This window comes from Erpetoichthys calabaricus, chromosome 4 (assembly GCF_900747795.2).
Source record: "Erpetoichthys calabaricus chromosome 4, fErpCal1.3, whole genome shotgun sequence".
Lineage (NCBI taxonomy): Eukaryota > Metazoa > Chordata > Cladistia > Polypteriformes > Polypteridae > Erpetoichthys > Erpetoichthys calabaricus.
In genome coordinates, this window is record NC_041397.2 from 276,172,026 (window position 1) to 276,190,792 (window position 18,767).

The 18,767-nt window shown below is 37.4% G+C and overlaps 1 protein-coding gene across 1 annotated transcript in view; it reads left to right on the forward strand.

Moving 5' to 3' along the window:
* The window catches only part of LOC114650904 (ribose-phosphate pyrophosphokinase 2), a 40,428-nt gene extending 22,189 nt beyond the window's left edge, over positions 1 to 18,239 (forward strand). The window contains exons 3-7 of the mRNA XM_028800826.2: positions 6,898 to 6,996; positions 7,631 to 7,755; positions 15,164 to 15,337; positions 15,609 to 15,768; positions 17,135 to 18,239. Of these exons, the coding sequence (XP_028656659.1) occupies positions 6,898 to 6,996; positions 7,631 to 7,755; positions 15,164 to 15,337; positions 15,609 to 15,768; positions 17,135 to 17,227 (651 nt within the window). The 3' untranslated portion in view covers positions 17,228 to 18,239. The remainder of the gene's footprint in view (positions 1 to 6,897; positions 6,997 to 7,630; positions 7,756 to 15,163; positions 15,338 to 15,608; positions 15,769 to 17,134) is intronic.
* The last annotated feature ends 528 nt before the right edge of the window (positions 18,240 to 18,767 follow it).

Sequence of the window (18,767 nt, forward strand, 5' to 3'; positions counted from 1 at the left end):
ACATTTTTTTAAGTGACAGGGTTTTGTAGCATATTTAATGGGACTGCCTTCTTAGTTACATTATTGTTTAAATGGACCCATTATTTGTTGCAAAGTGGTAAAACATTAAAAGCTACACTGCTTATTGAAATAAAAACAAGAATGAATTAATATATCACATTTAAATTTATTATGCCATTCATCCAATTGCTGTTTTTTTTCAGTGAGAGATAAAAGCAAAGGGTATAGAAATAGAAAAAAAAAAGTTAAAAAAAGGGAGTGAGTCATGATGTTAGTCGTCAGTTTTAATTAGATCAATACTAGTAACCCTCAAACCTTAAAGTAGTGCAAATATTAATAATAATAATAATTCATTACATTTATATAGCGCTTTTCTCAGTACTCAAAGCGCTATCCACACAGGGAGGAACCGGGAAGCGAACCCACAATCTTCCACAGTCTCCTTACTGCAAAGCAGCAGCACTACCACTGCGCCACCTGTGAGGATGCAAAGATGTTTCTAGTAATGTAATGCACAAGAAAAAGCCCCACTTCAAGAAATTATAGGATCAACCGTGGTGGGCTGCTGTTCTCGTGTACTAGGAAAAACTTATAAACCACCAGCCAAAGTAGTGAATAGAAAGAAAGCCCCTTGTCAGTTCCAATTTTAAATGGCAGTATTTGTCTGTAAATTGTAAAATAATAAGGAATAACTTGTACTAAATAGATGCAATTGCACACCTTGATAATTACATTTACAGTAATCCCTCCTCCATCGCGGGGGTTGCGTTCCAGAGCCGCCCGCGAAATAAGAAAATCCGCGAAGTAGAAACCATATGTTTATATGGTTATTTTTATATTGTCATGCTTGGGTCACAGATTTGCGCAGAAACACAGGAGGTTGTAGAGAGACAGGAACGTTATTCAAACACTGCAAACAAACATTTGTCTCTTTTTCAAAAGTTTAAACTGTGCTCCATGACAAGACAGAGATGACAGTTCAGTCTCACAATTAAAAGAATGCAAACATATCTTCCTCTTCAAAGGAGTGAAGCAAACAAATCAATAGGGCTGTTTGGCTTGTAAGTATGCGAAGCACCGCGGCACAAAGCTGTTGAAGGCGGCAGCTCACACCCCCTCTGTCAGGAGCAGAGAGAGACAGATAAAAAAAAATCAATACTTCCCTTTGAGCTTTTAAGTATGTGAAGCACCGTGCAGCATACTTAAAAGCTGCACACAGAAGGTAGCAACGTGAAGATAATCTTTCAGCATTTATAGACGAGCGTCCATATCGTCTAGGTGTGCGAACAGCCCCCCTGCTCACACCCCCTACGTCAGGATCACAGATAGTCAGCGCAAGAGAGAGAGAAAGAAAAGTAAGCTGGGTAGCTTCTCAGCCATCTGCCAGTAGCTTCCCTTGTATGAAATCAACTGGGCAAACCAACTGAGGAAGCATGTACCAGAAATTAAAAGACCCATTGTCCTCAGAAACCCGCGAAGCAGCGAAAAATCCACGATACAGATTTAAATATGCTTACATATAAAATCTGCGATGGAGTGAAGCCGCGAAAGGCGAAGCGCGATATAGCGAGGGATTACTGTACTTATTTGGCTGATGCCTTTATCCAAGGTGACATGCAACATTTTATAATTCAATTGGTTACATTTCTTTTTGGTTTTCCAGATGAAGCACAGGCAGGTCAAATTAAATGGACTTTATCCCTTTATTACAATTATAGCACATTATTTTTCTCTCTCCGATAGAAAATTAAAATACAAAATGTTTTGTAGTTGAGGATATGCTGGTGAAATAGAAACATTATAAAAAAAGGTTAAGTCTGGTCTAGTACTTATGACAATGTTTTTTATACAGATGTTTGTGGTTGAATTCAATGCATAAAATGTGGAGTGTGATGAGTGAACCTCTGTAAGATACATTTATCCAAAGTTGTATCAGTTAAATTTGACACTGTTACTTAAGTTTTCCAAATGTCATAGGTGCAATAGACTGCACTTGTGTGAATAGCGTAAGTGCCAAGTTAATTAGAGAATTAATACGTAAAATACAAATAATTCTGTAACATCAGAGCATAGAGCATCCCTTTTAAGTGACACAGACCAGTCATATTGTGCAATTAGACATTCTCATGAAGGCAAACTCCTTGAGCAGGAGTGACACTGGTACATCACACCAGTGGCAGAAGCTGCAGCTTTGTTTTTGGTTATGAAATGTACAATATACTTTTTCATTGTTAAAACAGAACAAATGTAAGTTATGTTTTTATATAATTTTCAATTACTGCTGAAAGCGTTTTCATATTGCTATCGAATATGAACATTGACAGATTTGTTGGTAACCCTATAACTAATTGAAATAATGCTGTATATCTCTTGAAGAATGGTAAAATGAAAATCATTTGTCCCTTATACAGTATACATGCATGCCTTTGGTATATTGTTGAGTAAAGCAAAGCAAGTTTAAAAAGAGATAAAGTATTCCTTATTTTACAATGGGTGGACATAAAAAGGCCAAATGAGAATTTGCTAAAATCCATATTAATAATAATAATAATACATTTTATTTATATAGCGCCTTTCCCATGCTCAAGGCACTTAGCCACAATGCTTGTGGGAGAATGTCCTGCGGACAGATGAGACCGAACTGGAGCTTTTTGGCAAGTCACATTACCTCTTTGTTCACAGATGCAAAATTGAAGCTTTCAAAGAAAAGCAAACGATTCCTACAGTGGCTGTTATGTTTTTCGGGCTGCTTTGCTGCATCAGATACAGGGTACCGTGAGTCTCTGCAGGGAGCAATAAAATCTCAAGGCTATCAAGATGTTCTGAAGTGAAATACTGCCCAGTGTCAGAATGCTTTGTGTCAGTCTCAGATCATGGATCTTCCAACAGGATAATGGCCCAAAACACACAACTACAAGCACCCAAGAATGACTAAGAGCAAAACATTGGACTATTCAGAATGCCTTTTGATCCCTTATTTGAATTTTTATTGAATATATGTGGGAAGAACTGAAAACGTGCAGTCTGGAGAAGATACCCCTCAAACCTGACACGGCTGGAGCAGTTTGATCAAAACGAGTGGGCCATACTACCTGTTGACTGGTTCAGACGTCTCCCTGAATTGAGAGCTCGCTGAACCGCTTGTTTGCAGTGATTGCTTCTAAAGGTTGTGCAACAAAATTATTACATTACGGGTCCCATCGTTTTTTGTCAGTGAGATTTTCATTTGTGTTATTGTTTAGGGTTTTGTTTTAACAGAATAATTTAAAGTCTGATTTTTTTTGTTAAATGGTGCGACTCAAACCACCTACACCTGAACACCAGCAAAACCAAGGAGCTGGTGGTAGATTTTAGAAAATCTCTCGGACCCTGTAATTACCAGAGGTGACTGTGTGCAGAGGGTACAGACCTATAAATACCTGGGAGTGAAGCTGGATGATAAATTGGACTGGACTGCCAATACTGATGCTCTGTGCAAGAGAGGACAGAGCCGGCCTTACTTCCTTAGAAGACTGGCATCCTTCAACATCTGCAGTAAGATGCTGCAGATGTTCTATCAGACGGTTGTGGCAAGTGCCCTCTTCTAAGCGGTAGTGTGCTGGGGAGGCAGCATAAAGAAGGACACCTCACGCCTGGACAAACTGGTGAGGAAGGCAGGCTCTATTGTGGGCATGGAGCTGGACAGTTTGACATCTGTGGCAGAGTGACGGGCGCTGAGCAGGCTCCTGTCAATCATGGAGAATCCACTGCATCCACTGAACAGTATCATCTCCAGACAGAGGAGCAGCTTCAGCGACAGACTGCTGTCAATGTCCTGCTCCAGTGACAGACTGAGCAGATCGTTCCTCCATCACACTATGTGACTCTTCAATTCCACCTGGGGGGTAAACGTTAACACTATACAAGATTATTGTCTATTATATCTGCCTTGCACTCTCTACCTTGCTTTTTTTTTGTTTGTTTGTTTTTTTTGGCACTGTGTTTTTATCAGTCTTTTAATTAATATTGTTTTTATCAGTATGCTGCTGCTGGAGTATGTGTGTATGCATGCATGCATACATACATACATGCATGCATGAATGAATGAATGATGGGTGCCAATTACTTTTGTCAGTTTGAAGTTAGTTCAGTGACAGTTGTAGGTGGTTCTTTTTCATAGAGGTGTACCAACATTGTTCACGTCTGTCCCTGTTTTTAAGTGTTTGAAGAGTGGTGTTCACAAACCAGTACAAACTGGGCAATTGAAAGTAAACTTTTAATTTGAATAATGCAATTAATATTTAATTTTGCAGTATACAAATTCTGAACTGTAATGTACTTTTGAGATTGGTTTGCTGTGGATAGCCATGCAGCTTGATTTGCCTTTTTTATAGTGGATGCATTTTTGTTGTGTGTTATTATAGATTAACTATTATTTTTTGATTAACTGCTGGAAAGGCTGTCAATTGTCTTTGTTTTTATTTTATGACAATTAAAACTGTAAACCTTTCCAAGCTGTGCTATAATGCATCATGCATCCTATTAGTTTCATGCTTAAAGTCATAAGAACTCAATCTTCAGATATTGCACTTTCCAAACTATGATAGATGTAATTAACAATTTGTTGTTTGGGCTGCTTGAATCTCACAAGTGTGCACATAATCTGGATTACCAAAGCATGTCTTGAGTTAACTAGAAACATTCAGTTTCTGGATCCTACTGAACCTCCATTGGAAAAAGAGACTTATTCAAGTGAGGTTCAATGAGCTAAATCTCGATTTCATAAACGTGCTTAATGCAAAGATAATTTACTTGCTTTATTGAATAGAATAGCATGTTTCAGCTATGCTAACACAATTACAATTACATATTTTTCTAAAATAACCAATTAGCATTTAAACATGACTAATAAAGGATAACGTAAGGGAGCTGACCATTAGAACATTGGAGTAATGGCAGCTGAAAATTGAGATTTGCAGTCATATGTGAATATTGAATTAAAAACAAAATCAGTCATTTCAAGCATGTACAATATTAGTAATGTTTTGACTATATTTTTAAAACAATTTAATGGTGCCATGATAAAAAAAAGTATGCATTTCTATTAAAAACATGAAAACTTCTGGATGATTCCAAATATTTGAACACTAATGTATATTTTGACTCCTTGGTTGTATTATGTGCATGAGGCCAGCAAAAATACCACCCTCTCTCTTTTACACCATAAACACACTTGTATGACCCAGAGAAGGCTCTAATTTGAGATGTGATCTAATTTGAGGCTTTTTCCTGTTGAGAGGTTTGAGGTGTAATAAGTAGTATCCACTGCACAGTGTGGGAGTCAGCTGTTTACAGTATGTAAAAAAAATAACTTTCAGCAACTGGACTTTTAGAGTTGAAATTTAACTGTAGTTATTGCACATGTACAAATAAAGTAGTTCTCAGAATAAAATTCATTACATTATTAAAACAATAACTGATCTCGAGTGTCAGTGTTAATTGTATCATCTTAGCAGAACACGAATGTTTACATAAATATGTGCTTTGCTTTTTCCCTCTTGTGTACTGGACTTTTACTTAACACATTATTTTATAAGTGTTTTGAAGGTTTTTTCAGTTTCTGAATTACACTGCTTGAAATCCTTGTTTTCCTATGTACTTTGACAGTTGTTTATAAAAGTAAATTTTTTAACAGGTGGAGGAACAGATGTTATTTCTGCAAAAGTTTTAGATCAGTGTTACTATAACTGAAATTATTTAAAAAGCAAGTACAACTAGCAAATAGCATTTACGTGTTTAATGTGCAGAGTTGGTTTTTACTGTAGACAATAGCAGGAACTGCTGCTTAGGGTGGTAACAGTGGAAAGTGTTTGGCAGCTGTGGAGTTTTTCTCATGATTTGTTCCACAAGGGCTCAGGAAATACAAGCATAACTGGATAAGTGGTAAGAAAACAGGAGTAAGGAAAGACCTTGAAAAATAAATAGAAAATTTTATCAGGTTTACATTTATCCTGGCGATTAAGTAGTTTTTGTATATCTACCTTTCTGAGAGTTTCAGAATCAGCATTTCATAGCTATTAAGTACTTATTTAATATACAGTATTTCTTCTCGCATCATGTGAAAATTCTTACCACTGTAGCAAAAAAGGAAAAACAGCATTTCCAAAACATGATCCATTTAAAGATTTGTTTTTTTCCTTGTTATAAAGATAAAACTTTTTTATTTATTTTTTTATGGCAGGTCTGCTTTTGCTTTATTTTCTCTCTGTCTTAGTTGCTTTTTTTCCACACTTGTTCTTAGTAAAGCAAACAAACAAAATTTGTATAAAGTATTTTTCAGTGTAAATTTCACAGAAGGATAAATATACTCTAACAGTACAGTAATTAAAAAAAGTGCATTTAATGTTATAGTCCTTTTATACTGGAATTTAAAGTCACTGTACATAGAGCAGGCTCACTTGAAATAACATGTTTATAGATATACAGTATGTTCTGATTGATTTTAACGCCATTCCTGATTAACTCGACCTTTACCCACAAATTAGCTCCCCTGATTCAGGTTTATTTCTCATGACTGGCTCACCAAATGATTTTGAGAAAGCCTCCTGTATATGTGTGTTTTTTATCATGTAAATGTAGAGTTAAGAGCGCATGCTCAAAAGACTTTCAAGGTCTGTTTTTCTGTGTATATAAATGTACAGTATGTGTTTATGTACGCATTATCTGTTTGTGTGTGTGTGTAATTAAAGAAACATTGTTAAGAAGATATATGAACTGTTTTCTACAAGTAAATCACTGGCATGTTTGTCAAGACCTTTTGTAGGTACAGAATTTCTATGCCATCATAAAAAAAGCAAATTTTTAGTCAGGTCTAATATTTTTTATTTGCTTGTTTGATTATTTAATATTTCATTTCAGAGCCGTGCTCCTATTTCTGCAAAACTAGTGGCAAACATGCTGTCTGTTGCAGGAGCAGATCATATCATTACAATGGACTTGCATGCATCCCAGATCCAGGTGGGCAAAAGATGTGCATTTCTCAGAATTTTATTTGGTTATGTAATGTGTAGAAGTAAACAATCTTAATACTAAAGAGCAGCATAATTGTGAGATTAGCCAAGATTTGGCCTAGCAGGCAGGCAGTGATCTGGGAGAATGTCTTGTGCTTAATGCAAATTTATCTTGTAATCGGTAGTCCTTGTACATAATTGTAGGCAGTAAGTGATATACATGTGTTGTGAAATGTTTAATGGGTCATAAGTACTTATAGCTTACTTAAATGGGGGCCAAAAAAGTTGTATAAATACTCCCGGAGAGATCATGGAAAAGGATATTCTATACTTCTAAATTTGTTTGCATAGTCCAGAATTGTCATTTAATATTTTCTTTTAGTGTTTTTATAATAAGAGAGATTTTTTTTTATTTTTGTTTTTTTACCTAATAATGCAATCAAAATTAATATATGCTATAAAATTAAAAGTTTTATATGTGATCATGAAGCAGAGTGGCAGGTTATATCACATAAACATTTATAGTTGCATGGCTCACAACAAACTTTTGTTCACCTGTGTAATTGAGACCTACTGTATACACAAAGTAAATGTGTTAACATATAAATTATGTGGCTAATTTAAGTGTGTTTATGTTCTAGGGTTTTTTTGATATTGCGGTGGATAATCTATATGCAGAGCCTGCAGTTCTACAGTGGATTAAGGAAAATATTCCTGAATGGAAAAACTGCATTATTGTTTCACCTGATGCTGGCGGTGCAAAAAGGTATAGTTTTTCTCTTTACATAATTGCATTTCAGTAATTGGAGTGTTTTATCCAATTCTGTAGACTATAGGAGTGCATAATGAATGATTTGCTGAGAAAAGGAAACTACTGGAAAACAATGTAAAAGTTGGAACTAGATGAGTCAACATTGTTGAATTCAGTAACTTGAAAAATAATTTTGAAGTGTATAATATAATAATTACAGTATGTGGTCTTCCCTCTAAATAGTGGAGTTCAGGTGTTTCAGCCACACACTTTAACAGGTGCACAAAATCAAGCAAATAGCCATGCAATCTCCATTGACAAACATTGCAGTAGAATGGGTTATACTGAAGAACTCTGTTACTTGAATGGTGGCATTGTCATAGCCTTCTACTTTTGCCTTAAGTCAGTATGTGAAATTTGTGCTCTGATAAATCTTCCCTGGTCAACTGCAAGTGGTGTTATTGTGAACTGGAAGCATCTAGTAGCATCAATAGTTCAGCCAAAAAGTTGTAGACCATGCAATCTGACAGAGCAGGGCCACAGAGGGTAGTAGTGCAAAGCTTCTAAAAATAGCCTATCCTTTGTTAATTAAGCACAATAACTGTGTGTCAGGGGCTTCATGGAATGGGTTTCCATGCCCCAGAAACTTTACGCAAGCCCAAGGTCACAATGTGCAATGCCAAGTGTCTGCTTGAGTGTGGTGTTAAGCACACCATCCTTTGACTCTGAAGCAGTGCAAATGTGTTCTCTGGGGTGAAGAATCGCGCTTCACTATCTGGCAGTCTGCCAGGAGAATGCCACCTTCCTGACTGTAGAGTGCCTTCTGTAAAGTTTAGTTTAGGAGGCATAATGGTCTGCGGCTGTTTATCAGGGTTTAGGCTAGGGACCTTGGTTCCAGTGAAGGATACTGTGACTGCCACAGCATACAAATACACAAAGCAAAGTCCATAAAGACATGGTTTGACTCGTTTATTGTGATGGAACTGAAGTGACCTGCACAGAGCCCTAACCTGAACCCTATTAAACACCTCTGGGGAAAATTGAAGTGCAGATTGTGAGCCAAGCCTTCTTGTCCAGCATTAATACCTGATCTCAGAAATGCTTTTTGGACAAATGGGCACAAATTCCTTCATAAACACTCCAAAATGTTGTGGAAAGCCTTCCTAGAAGAGTGAAGGCTGTTATAGCCACAAAGGGCAGGCTATCTCTATATCAATGCCCATGGTTTTGGAATGGGATGTCTCTGAAGCCCATATAGGTGTGATGCTCTGTTTTTCCATAATCTTAGCCATGTAGTGTTTGTGTGCGTAAAATATATACCTGTGTGTGTGTGTGTGTGTGTGTGTGTAAAATATATATATATATATATATACATATACATATACAAGGTAGGATTCAAAAGTAATGAGCCTTTGTTCAAAAAGACAAATTTATTGAGCAAATCGGTACAACTAATTAATAGTCTTCAAAATAGGCACCTCCTGCATCAATACACTTTTGTAGGCGGCTTTTCCATGACTCGAAGGCGTCCACGTAGGCCTGTTCCGGGATGGCTGCAAGGGCTGCCTTGACATTTGCTTGGATGTCCTCGATCGAGTCGAAGCGTTTTCCTTTCAGCGCTGATTTTAAGCGCGGAAACAAGAAGAAGTCAGAAGGCGACACGTCCGGACTGTAGGGAGGCTGGGGGACCACCGGAACGTTCACCCGGGCCAGGTAGGCGCTCACGATGAAGGCAGTGTGGCTGGACGCGTTATCGTGGTGAAGCTTCCAGGTGTTCTTGATGTCCCTTCGCTTGCGCGCGATGCTTCTTTTCAGCCTTTTCAGGACTTCCAAATAGTAAGCAGCATTCACGGTCTGTCCTTATGGGACAACCTCGTAGTGGATGATCACCTTCACTCCGAAGAAGGCAATGAGCATGGTCTTCGTCTTCAATGCGTACCGTTGCTCTAACGAACTTTCCATTCCGCCGTGTAACGCACTACTGCACAGGTCTTCCCGTCAAGGCCGATCCTACCCGCCGTCGCTGGCAAGTGGGGCGCGCGGCAAGGTACGTTCGCGTCAGAACAAAATGAGGCTCATTACTTTTGAATCCTACCCTATATATATATATATATATATATATAATCTCCTTGGACTGGGGCCAGTTTTACACTGAACCAATTTAAAATTGCTAAGTGGACTTCTTGACATTTTGAATTCGGTAGCCCCACTCAAAACCCGATCAGTTTCATTTACACACACTGCCCCTTGGTTTACACCAGCTTTGCGCATTTTAAAATCTAAAGGTCGGCAGTTGGAACGGCTGTATAGGAAGACAGGTCTTAATGTTCATAAAGAAATGTATTTTAGCCATATGCATCACTATAGGGGCAGCATACGGCATGCTAAAGCTGCCTATTTTACTGCCCTAATTTCTTCCAACAAGGGGAACTCTGGAACACTTTTTTCCTTGCTTAGATCGCTAACAAGTCCCCCAGACTCTCTTTCCTTGCACTGCCTTTCTAATGAATTTTGTAACACCTTAATGACATTTTTTAATGATAAAATCCAGGCAATACATTATAATTTAGGCTCTGTTGCTATTGACTCCACCATTGATGATTTTCCTCCTCCTACTCATTCATTTTCCATGTTTGAGCTTCCTTCCACCTCAGAAATCATGGATCTCATCAATAGCTCTAAGCCTTTAACCTGTCGCCTGGATCCAATTCCCACTGTTCTGATTAAAACCTGCCTTCCCTCACTAGCTCCTCTTGTTGTTTCAATTATTCACTCGTCACTTTCCACCGGAATTGTTCACCAGTCTATGAAAACTGCAGTGATTCACCCCCTACTGAAAAAACCTGGGGTTGACCCTACTGACTTTAATAATTTCCGACCAATTTCTAATCTTCCTTTTATTTCAAAGGTTCTTGAAAAAACTGTGGCTTCCCAACTTCATCAGTATTTATCTGCTAACAGTTTATACGAACCATTCCAGTCAGGCTTCCGACGTTTTCACAGCACTGAGACGGCACTAGTTAAGATCACTAATGATCTTTTAGTGGCTGCAGACTCGGGCCTAATCACAATCCTTGTTCTTCTTGACCTCAGTGCTGCATTTGACACTGTCTGTCATTTCACCCTGCTAAAAAGGCTATCTGCACTAGGTATTTCTCACATTCCATTAACTTGGTTTAAGTCATATCTTACAGACAGAACTCAATTCATTCAGCTGGATACATGTACCTCCACTCCCACTCCTGTAGTATCTGGGGTTCCTCAGGGTTCTGTCCTTGGCCCCTTGCTGTTTATCATTTATCTGCTTCCTTTGGGTGTCATTTTTCGTAAATGGAAGATAAACTTTCATTGTTACGCAGATGACACGCAGTTATATATTTCCACTTCACCATCTGCATCGCTTCCACCATCCTCACTTACTGATTGCCTTGCTGAGATCAAGTCTTGGTTATCTTCCAACTTCTTGCAGTTGAACTCTAATAAAACTGAGGTGCTTCTTATGGGCACGAAATCTGCAATAGCGAAGGCATCAAAGATCTCAGTAGTAATAGACAATACTTCTGTTACCTGTACTGATCAGATAAAAAGCCTTGGTGTAATTCTGGACAGCACGTTATCTTTCCAGTCTCACATCAGTTCTGTTACTCGAGCAGCTTACTTTCACCTGCGAAACATTAATCGCTTGCGTCCATTTTTGTCAAATCACTCTACTGCCATTTTAGTCAACAGTTTGGTTACCTCCCACCTGGACTATTGCAATTCACTTCTCTTTGGTCTGCCTCAAAAGTTACTACATAAACTTCAACTTGTTCAAAATTCGGCTGCTCGTATAATTACTAAAACACCCTATTCTGATCACATTACACCCGTTATTCAGCAGCTTCATTGGCTGCCAATAAAGTTTAGGGTCAACTACAAAATTTTAGTCCTTACATATAAGGCCATTCATAATCTTGCCCCCACATATCTCTCACAGCTCCTACAAGTCACTAAACCCTCTCGTATGCTCAGATCCTCTTTTTCCATTAACTTAAATAATCCACCAGCACGTCTTGTTACGATGGGATATCGCGCATTTAGCAGATCGGCACCTTCCTTATGGAACTCATTACCTGCTTATCTTAAGAATATGACTACCCTTCACCAATTTCAGGCTAATCTTAAAACTTATCTGTTCAAAATTGCTTATTCATTGTAACTGTTATTGCTGTTTTATCTGATGTTTTATTTGGATTTTAAATTGTCTAGTTATTGAATGTTTATTTTTTAACCTGATTGTACAGTGACCTTGAGTTTTTTGAAAGGCGCTTCAAATAAAATGTATTATTATTATTATTATTATTAAGTGGTTAAATAGTAAAACAAGAATTAAACTAATGGTAAAATGTAAGGTAAACTCTATTACTAAGTTTTACTTAAATATTCTCATTTCTGTTAATGCAGTTATGAGCACAATGTGTGTGGAGTACTTCACAGCATTGTTCTGTTTACTCACTTCTCCCTTGTGGTGGGCAGTTCATATCTTTTATTTTTCTTTACTTGTTCAAATAATCTTAACTTGACAGATTAAGATTCTGATCTTTAAAACAAGTATTCCAATAGAACTGAACTGTGTTATCTTGTCATCATGTCATGTGTTGGTAATCCAAAAAAAAAATAAAGGAACCTTTAATCATCACAGTCTAATATCAAGTCAAGTAAGCTTCAAGGATATTAATCTCCCCAGTTAGGAAGTAGAAGCGATTGTGAATCAACTTCACCTGCTTTGGTGACAATGAAAGTGACAACAGGTGCAATGGAGAGGCAACAGCACGACAACCCCCAAAAAGGGAAAGATGGCCACAGTCGCTCTCTCCTTATCCTTCCTGACTTATTCTTGTCTAGTTTTGCGTTTTGCTAGTGCCCTTGTCACTACTGGTAGCATGAGCCAATACCTGCAGCTGATTCAGGTTGCATAGGTAGTCCAGCTCCTCCAGGATGTCACATTCATAACTGCCAATTATGAACCTCTGGGACATTATGCATTAGTGCATCTGACACCACCAAGTAGTGCCACAGACTGTCCAGATGTTCACTGATGCCTTGACCCAGGTCTGGGAAGGGATGACCCAGCATACCCTCCCTCAGGAGCATGCCCAGACATTGTTGGGGGTGCATACAGGCACATGGGGGTCCCACACACTGCTGAGTCATATTATGAGTTGCCGTGATGAAATTCATGCATGTTGGATCGGCATTTGATTTCAGTTTTTTATTTTCATTTTCAGTGAAATGTTGAATGCAGGCCCCAATGGGTTTGTGATTTTGGTTTACATTTACTGTTGTGTTATCGCTTTGTTCTCAATGTGTTACACAATATTACTCAATAAATATTTTCTACTTGAATATTTTATTCGAGATCCAATGTGTGATTGAAGTGTCCCTTAAATTTACTGAGCAGTGTAGTTTCAGTGTTGCAATTTAATACACAAATTTTTAAAAGTGACAGATGCAGTTTAGCCACAAGAGGTCAGTATGAATCAGAGTACAAGTTATTCTCCCTTTTATTCTTTTACAATTTGATTTTCATTGAATCAAGTGTCACCCCCCCCCCCAGCCCAATGAAATTTTAAAAACATATAAGATGTGCTTATCCATTTTCAGTGCCAGAGGCATGCTAATGTTCCTTTTTGTTTGTAAAATTATTTTAAAGTAAGAAAAAATCAATTGTGGTCTACAATCTTATGTCAAGAGAAATACAGTATGTTTTGTGTTCATATAAACAACACAGTGTTTCAGGCTTGATTCTGTTATGCATTCAGTCATTTGACTGAGTTATTTTAAGCCTGTCTTTCTTTTTATGATCATGCAGGAGTCAATCTTGGTATGGTTCATTACATAGTGAAAGAAATACATTTGTGGTAGTGAGGCATTCAGATGTGGATAGAATTACTTTAAAGGCACTCTACTTTAAGAGTGGTGTGCACTTTGGGAGCAAGTTCTATGTACAGAGCTTGACTTCCGAAATCGTTTTAGGAATAAGGACTCACTGGAATGCCAGTGTAGTTTTTTGTTGTTGTGTATTTTCTTGCTAGGAACAAAGGCAGAAACCTGTCCTGGGCATCAGTCCATCACAGAGCTTGCCAACTATCTCAGCCTCTCACCCTGGACCAATTTAGTATCACTATTACACTTAAAAATCCACAAAAAAACAAGCATTTTAAGAAATTCTACAGTACCCAGATTGAACCTGGGTACCACCTGTGAGTTTAAAACTGACTCGGAACACTCTATTTGTGAGGCAACAGCACTACCAACTGCACCACGTTGGCATTAGATAAATATGAAAGTGTATGTTTTTAAACTCCATTTCAGGATGACCAGAGCCTATTTTAGCAGTACTGGGTTGAATGTGAGAAACAACCAGCCTGATTTGAGGTCTTGAAATTTAATATGATTCATCTATAGATATGTTTTGTCAGAATGAGAACACCATATTGCTTGAAACTGTTGTAATTATTGTATTTAAACAGTTTACTTTTTATTTTGCTATATATGTATATTAAAGTCACAGACTTTTATCTGCCATTCAAGGTTTTTTTGGTGTAATGTTTATAAATATTTCAGTTCCTCCCACTTGCTAACCACACTGTATACCAAGCACTATTTTGATAGACATCTTTTGCTCAGTTTAACCTACTAGCCGAGCAGTGTTTTCCCAGATATACTTGTCCATATTTGTTTGTGTTCATTTTTTGTTTAGATTTCTTTATAATAAAATAAATTTTTCATTTCAATTATTATTTTTTTTAAATCTACTGATACTCCAACCAGAAGTGACTATAATCAAATGAAATCTCATTTCATTTTCTTAACTACTTGACCTGGTGAGGGTCGCAGTGCTATAAGCAAATAACCTGAATAAATCAAATAACCGTTCACTTCAAATTCTAAGGCAACAGCAGAGTGCCTTTTATTTAATTTTCTGATATATGTATGTTATCTTTAGTCGGAGGGAAGAATAGGGGAACAGAGAGCTCTTAAAACCTACAGCATTTTGTATTTAATATAATCTTTTTTTCTTCCTTTTTTGTTTAACTTTTCCATCTACTGAAATGTCCACAGAAGTGTGAATGTTTTACTCATTCTGCCAAAGAATTATAAATGTTCCCTTATATGTTAATAGTACAGTGAAAATTATTTCTTCAGTCTTAATGGTGAAAAGTATGGTTTGGAGCAGACACTGGGTGAAAACTTTATGTATACAGTCCTTAGGAAGGGCATTTAATTTTGGCTAAGCGTTTTAAATCCAGATTAGCTTGATCAAGTAATTATAATGAAAGCACACAATCTCTGAATTCCTTCAGGAGTAAACTTGTAAACACCTTAGATTCTTTTAAGCATTGCTAACCCTGAAGCTTGTTTGTTTTTTTTGTTTTTTTAGAGTTACATCTATTGCAGACCGACTGAATGTTGAATTTGCCTTGATTCACAAAGAAAGAAAGAAAGCAAATGAGGTGGACAGAATGGTCCTGGTGGGTGATGTGAAGGATCGCATAGCTATCTTAGTGGATGACATGGCTGACACTTGTGGAACAATTTGCCATGCTGCAGACAAGTGAGTCCAGAGCAGAAACCTCCCTAAATTGTAACTAATTCAAATCAATCCTTTGCCAAATTGAACATTAACTGATCAAGTATAATTATTTTGCTTTTCATGAATTAGTCTTTGTCTTTATGCTTCTCCCAGGTCTCATAATTAAATCGGTGATAGATTTTTTTAGGACTATTTCAGTAGTGCAGAGTGTAAGCTTCAGATCCTTTTTGTGGTTTTGTTTTGTTTTTTTTTTTTACTGTGTATTCAATATCACCATTTTGTTTTATTGCAGATTATTGTCAGCTGGAGCCACTAAAGTCTATGCCATCTTAACCCACGGAATCTTTTCTGGTCCAGCCATTTCTCGAATAAATAATGCTGCCTTTGAAGCCGTTGTTGTGACTAATACCATTCCTCAAGAAGAAAAAATGAAGCATTGTCCAAAGATTCAGGTACATTTCTTATCAAATGTGAAAGCCAATGAAAACATTCCTTGTGTGCCCTTTTCTGCATATGCATCTTCTTATTTTATGTCTGTTAGTTTAATAGACTCTTCATAACAAAAATAAATTCTTCCTGCGGACTGTTCTTTATTTTGTAAATATGAGGGACGTTCAAAATGATTCCGCACTTTTATATTTTCGTTGGAAACGATGAAGGCGGAAGGAGTAGTAATGGGGCATTAAAAATTGCATCACAAGCGAACGTGACTATGTAGAAAAGTGATGTAATTTGTTTTTGAAATTCTTAATAAATGGTTAAAAAAAATAAAGTGTGGAAACTTTTTGAACATCCCTCGTATTATTTCCCGAAAAGGCCTAGTGATATTTAAATATTAATAATGTAATTACGCAGTTTTTACTTTTGGCTTTGCTTTAAGAGGCCATACCTAGCTTAGGTCATATTCAATGCACTTCTTCACCTATATGTATATTGTACAGAAGTATATAATGAGTAATACTAGCATATAAATGTCCAATGTGTTTAGATGTTGCCTTACACTGTTTATAGCTCCTTATATTTGTTGTTATACTATGATTACCCATAATTCATCTTTCAATTTTATGACTTGCTGCTTGCCTTTGGTACGCATTGTCAAACTAGTAAAACCTTCACTCGTTTATTGTAAAATTAACTGATCTGAAATTAACAAAGACTTAGTCCTGTTTTTCTCTGTCATATGTTTTTCCGGACCGCATAATGTAGTCTCTAGCCTGTCCAGTTATTCCCAGAATAAACTCTGTATTAAGTGATCTGCTGTGGTGTCTTGATATTTTAGCCAGCAATCTGGCAGACTCAAGATCTGTATCTCGACCACAGGGTCACACAATATATCTAAAGTATGCTGATAAGTGATGAGTTTGTAGATTATCCCTGTAATTATACACTTAATTTTGTCATGAAGATTTACCCATGAATAAACTCTTTATAGTAGTTTTATGCTGTATAGAAAATGTAGCTGAATGGTGACTCTGCATTACCTTGGGTATTCATGAATATCATGGGCATTGTACCTGACGATTCCAGGTTAGGCTTTGGATCTTCACTGATCTGTAGAGTGAATGTGAATTGATGCTTGAAGTGTTAGCAGGAATTTTATAGCCCATGTGATCCAGCAAGTTTAAGTGAAACAGTATTTTATCTTGAGTCTTTTCTTCACACAGTCCTTCACAAACCAAATTAAAAGTGTAGTTTTGCAGTGGTGAATAAATCGGGAGTCGAATTTGTATGTGGGTGTTCTTCATAATGTTTACAGAAAGATAAAGGAAGCATGCAAAAAAGACAAACTGTTAGAAATATTTTTTTTGTCCTCCTCAGGTGATTGATATTTCAATGATCCTCGCTGAAGCAATTCGCAGAACACACAATGGAGAATCTGTATCCTACTTATTTAGTCATGTCCCCTTATGAGAAGATAACTGATTACTATTTTTACATCATTCATCAATGTCTGCAGTCCACTACCTGAAATCATGCAGGCCCATGAGCAGGAGCATCCAAATAAGTGACTGATTCCTCCTTTCCAATGAGTTCCTTTCTGATCTTAAACTGCAAAAAAAAAAAGTCTTACGTGGGGTAATATCTTTGAGTAGTCTGTCTGATTGCTGTGGCTTGATCCAAATGAAGAATTTAAGTAAATGTGTGTTTGAACAGTGCATTCACAAAGTAGTCAGAACTCGTCACGTTTTTCACATTTTGCTATGTTGCAGCCTTGACACCAAAATCTTATTAAGCAACACACAATGCCCCAGAATTACACAACAAAAGGAGGGGTTTAGAAGGTTTTGCAAATTTATTAAAAATAAAAAAATTGCAAACTGTGATATTTCCATTTTTAATGTTTAATAAATTTTCAAAAAAAATTCTAAAATGCCATCTTTGCATAGTCATTCTAGGTTATTGAGTGTTGCTTGATGTGGGGAAAAATGAATTTGAAAGATTTTAGCAGAAGGCTTCAACATAGCAAAATGTGAAAGAAGTGAAGGGGTCTTAATACTTTCTATGTGCATTTCTTTCAGCTTCTTACAAGCAGGTAAAGGAAGTAAGTCTGTTATAAAAAGTACTCTATAAAAAATGTACTTGTGCAAGGACATCTGCTTAGTTAAAATACAAATATCAGAATGGTAAACCTGTACACATACAGAACTGCTATTTGTAACCACTTGGTGAATTTATTTAAGCTCTTCTGACACTTTTAAAATGTTATAACATTCCAAATTGCTTTTTCAGGAGTTGTGTATATTTTTAAGGTGGGTGGGGGGAGTAATCTTTATAAATTTATTATCTGTTGGAGATTAGGGGTTGTTGCTGGTAATGTACCTCTTTACTGTCTCTCATTTTTACATTTATGTTGTGGCACAGTGTTTATCCTTACCAGTTCCAAACTTTAAGCGCTGCTTTAAATAAATGCTAAAATACTTTAGAGTGTGTTGTTGTGTGGGGGTGTTTTTTATATTGCTTGTAGAATATAAAAATATCCAGTTATTTTCTGTTTCAGTAAAAGAATTCTGAACCATTAACCCTGGAAGTGCCACAAGGGATGCCAGCTAATGTTTTACATTTACAGTATTTAATTCGGGTGCATGTCGTGTTGCTGTCCTTCCTAAACAGCTACACTACAGAGGCATATGTTGTTATAACTTTAAATTTCTGCTCAGAAAATGTGATTGATGATTAGTGATGGTCTCGGGACCTCCCACCCCCGGGAGGTCCGCCGACGCGACGGCAGTTTCGGGGAAAGGCCCCGCCTAAAAGTCCCAGCCCCCCATCCCACGCTCCGTGGATGGCCGGTGGCGGGGACGAGCCGCGCCAGTTCCGACACCCTTGCCGGCCGTCACGTCGGAGGCGCCATCCGACGACGCCTCGCCGGGGGCGGCACGGTGGCGCAGTGGGTAGCGCTGCTGCCTCGCAGTTGGGAGACCTGGGGACCTGGGTTCGCTTCCCGGGTCCT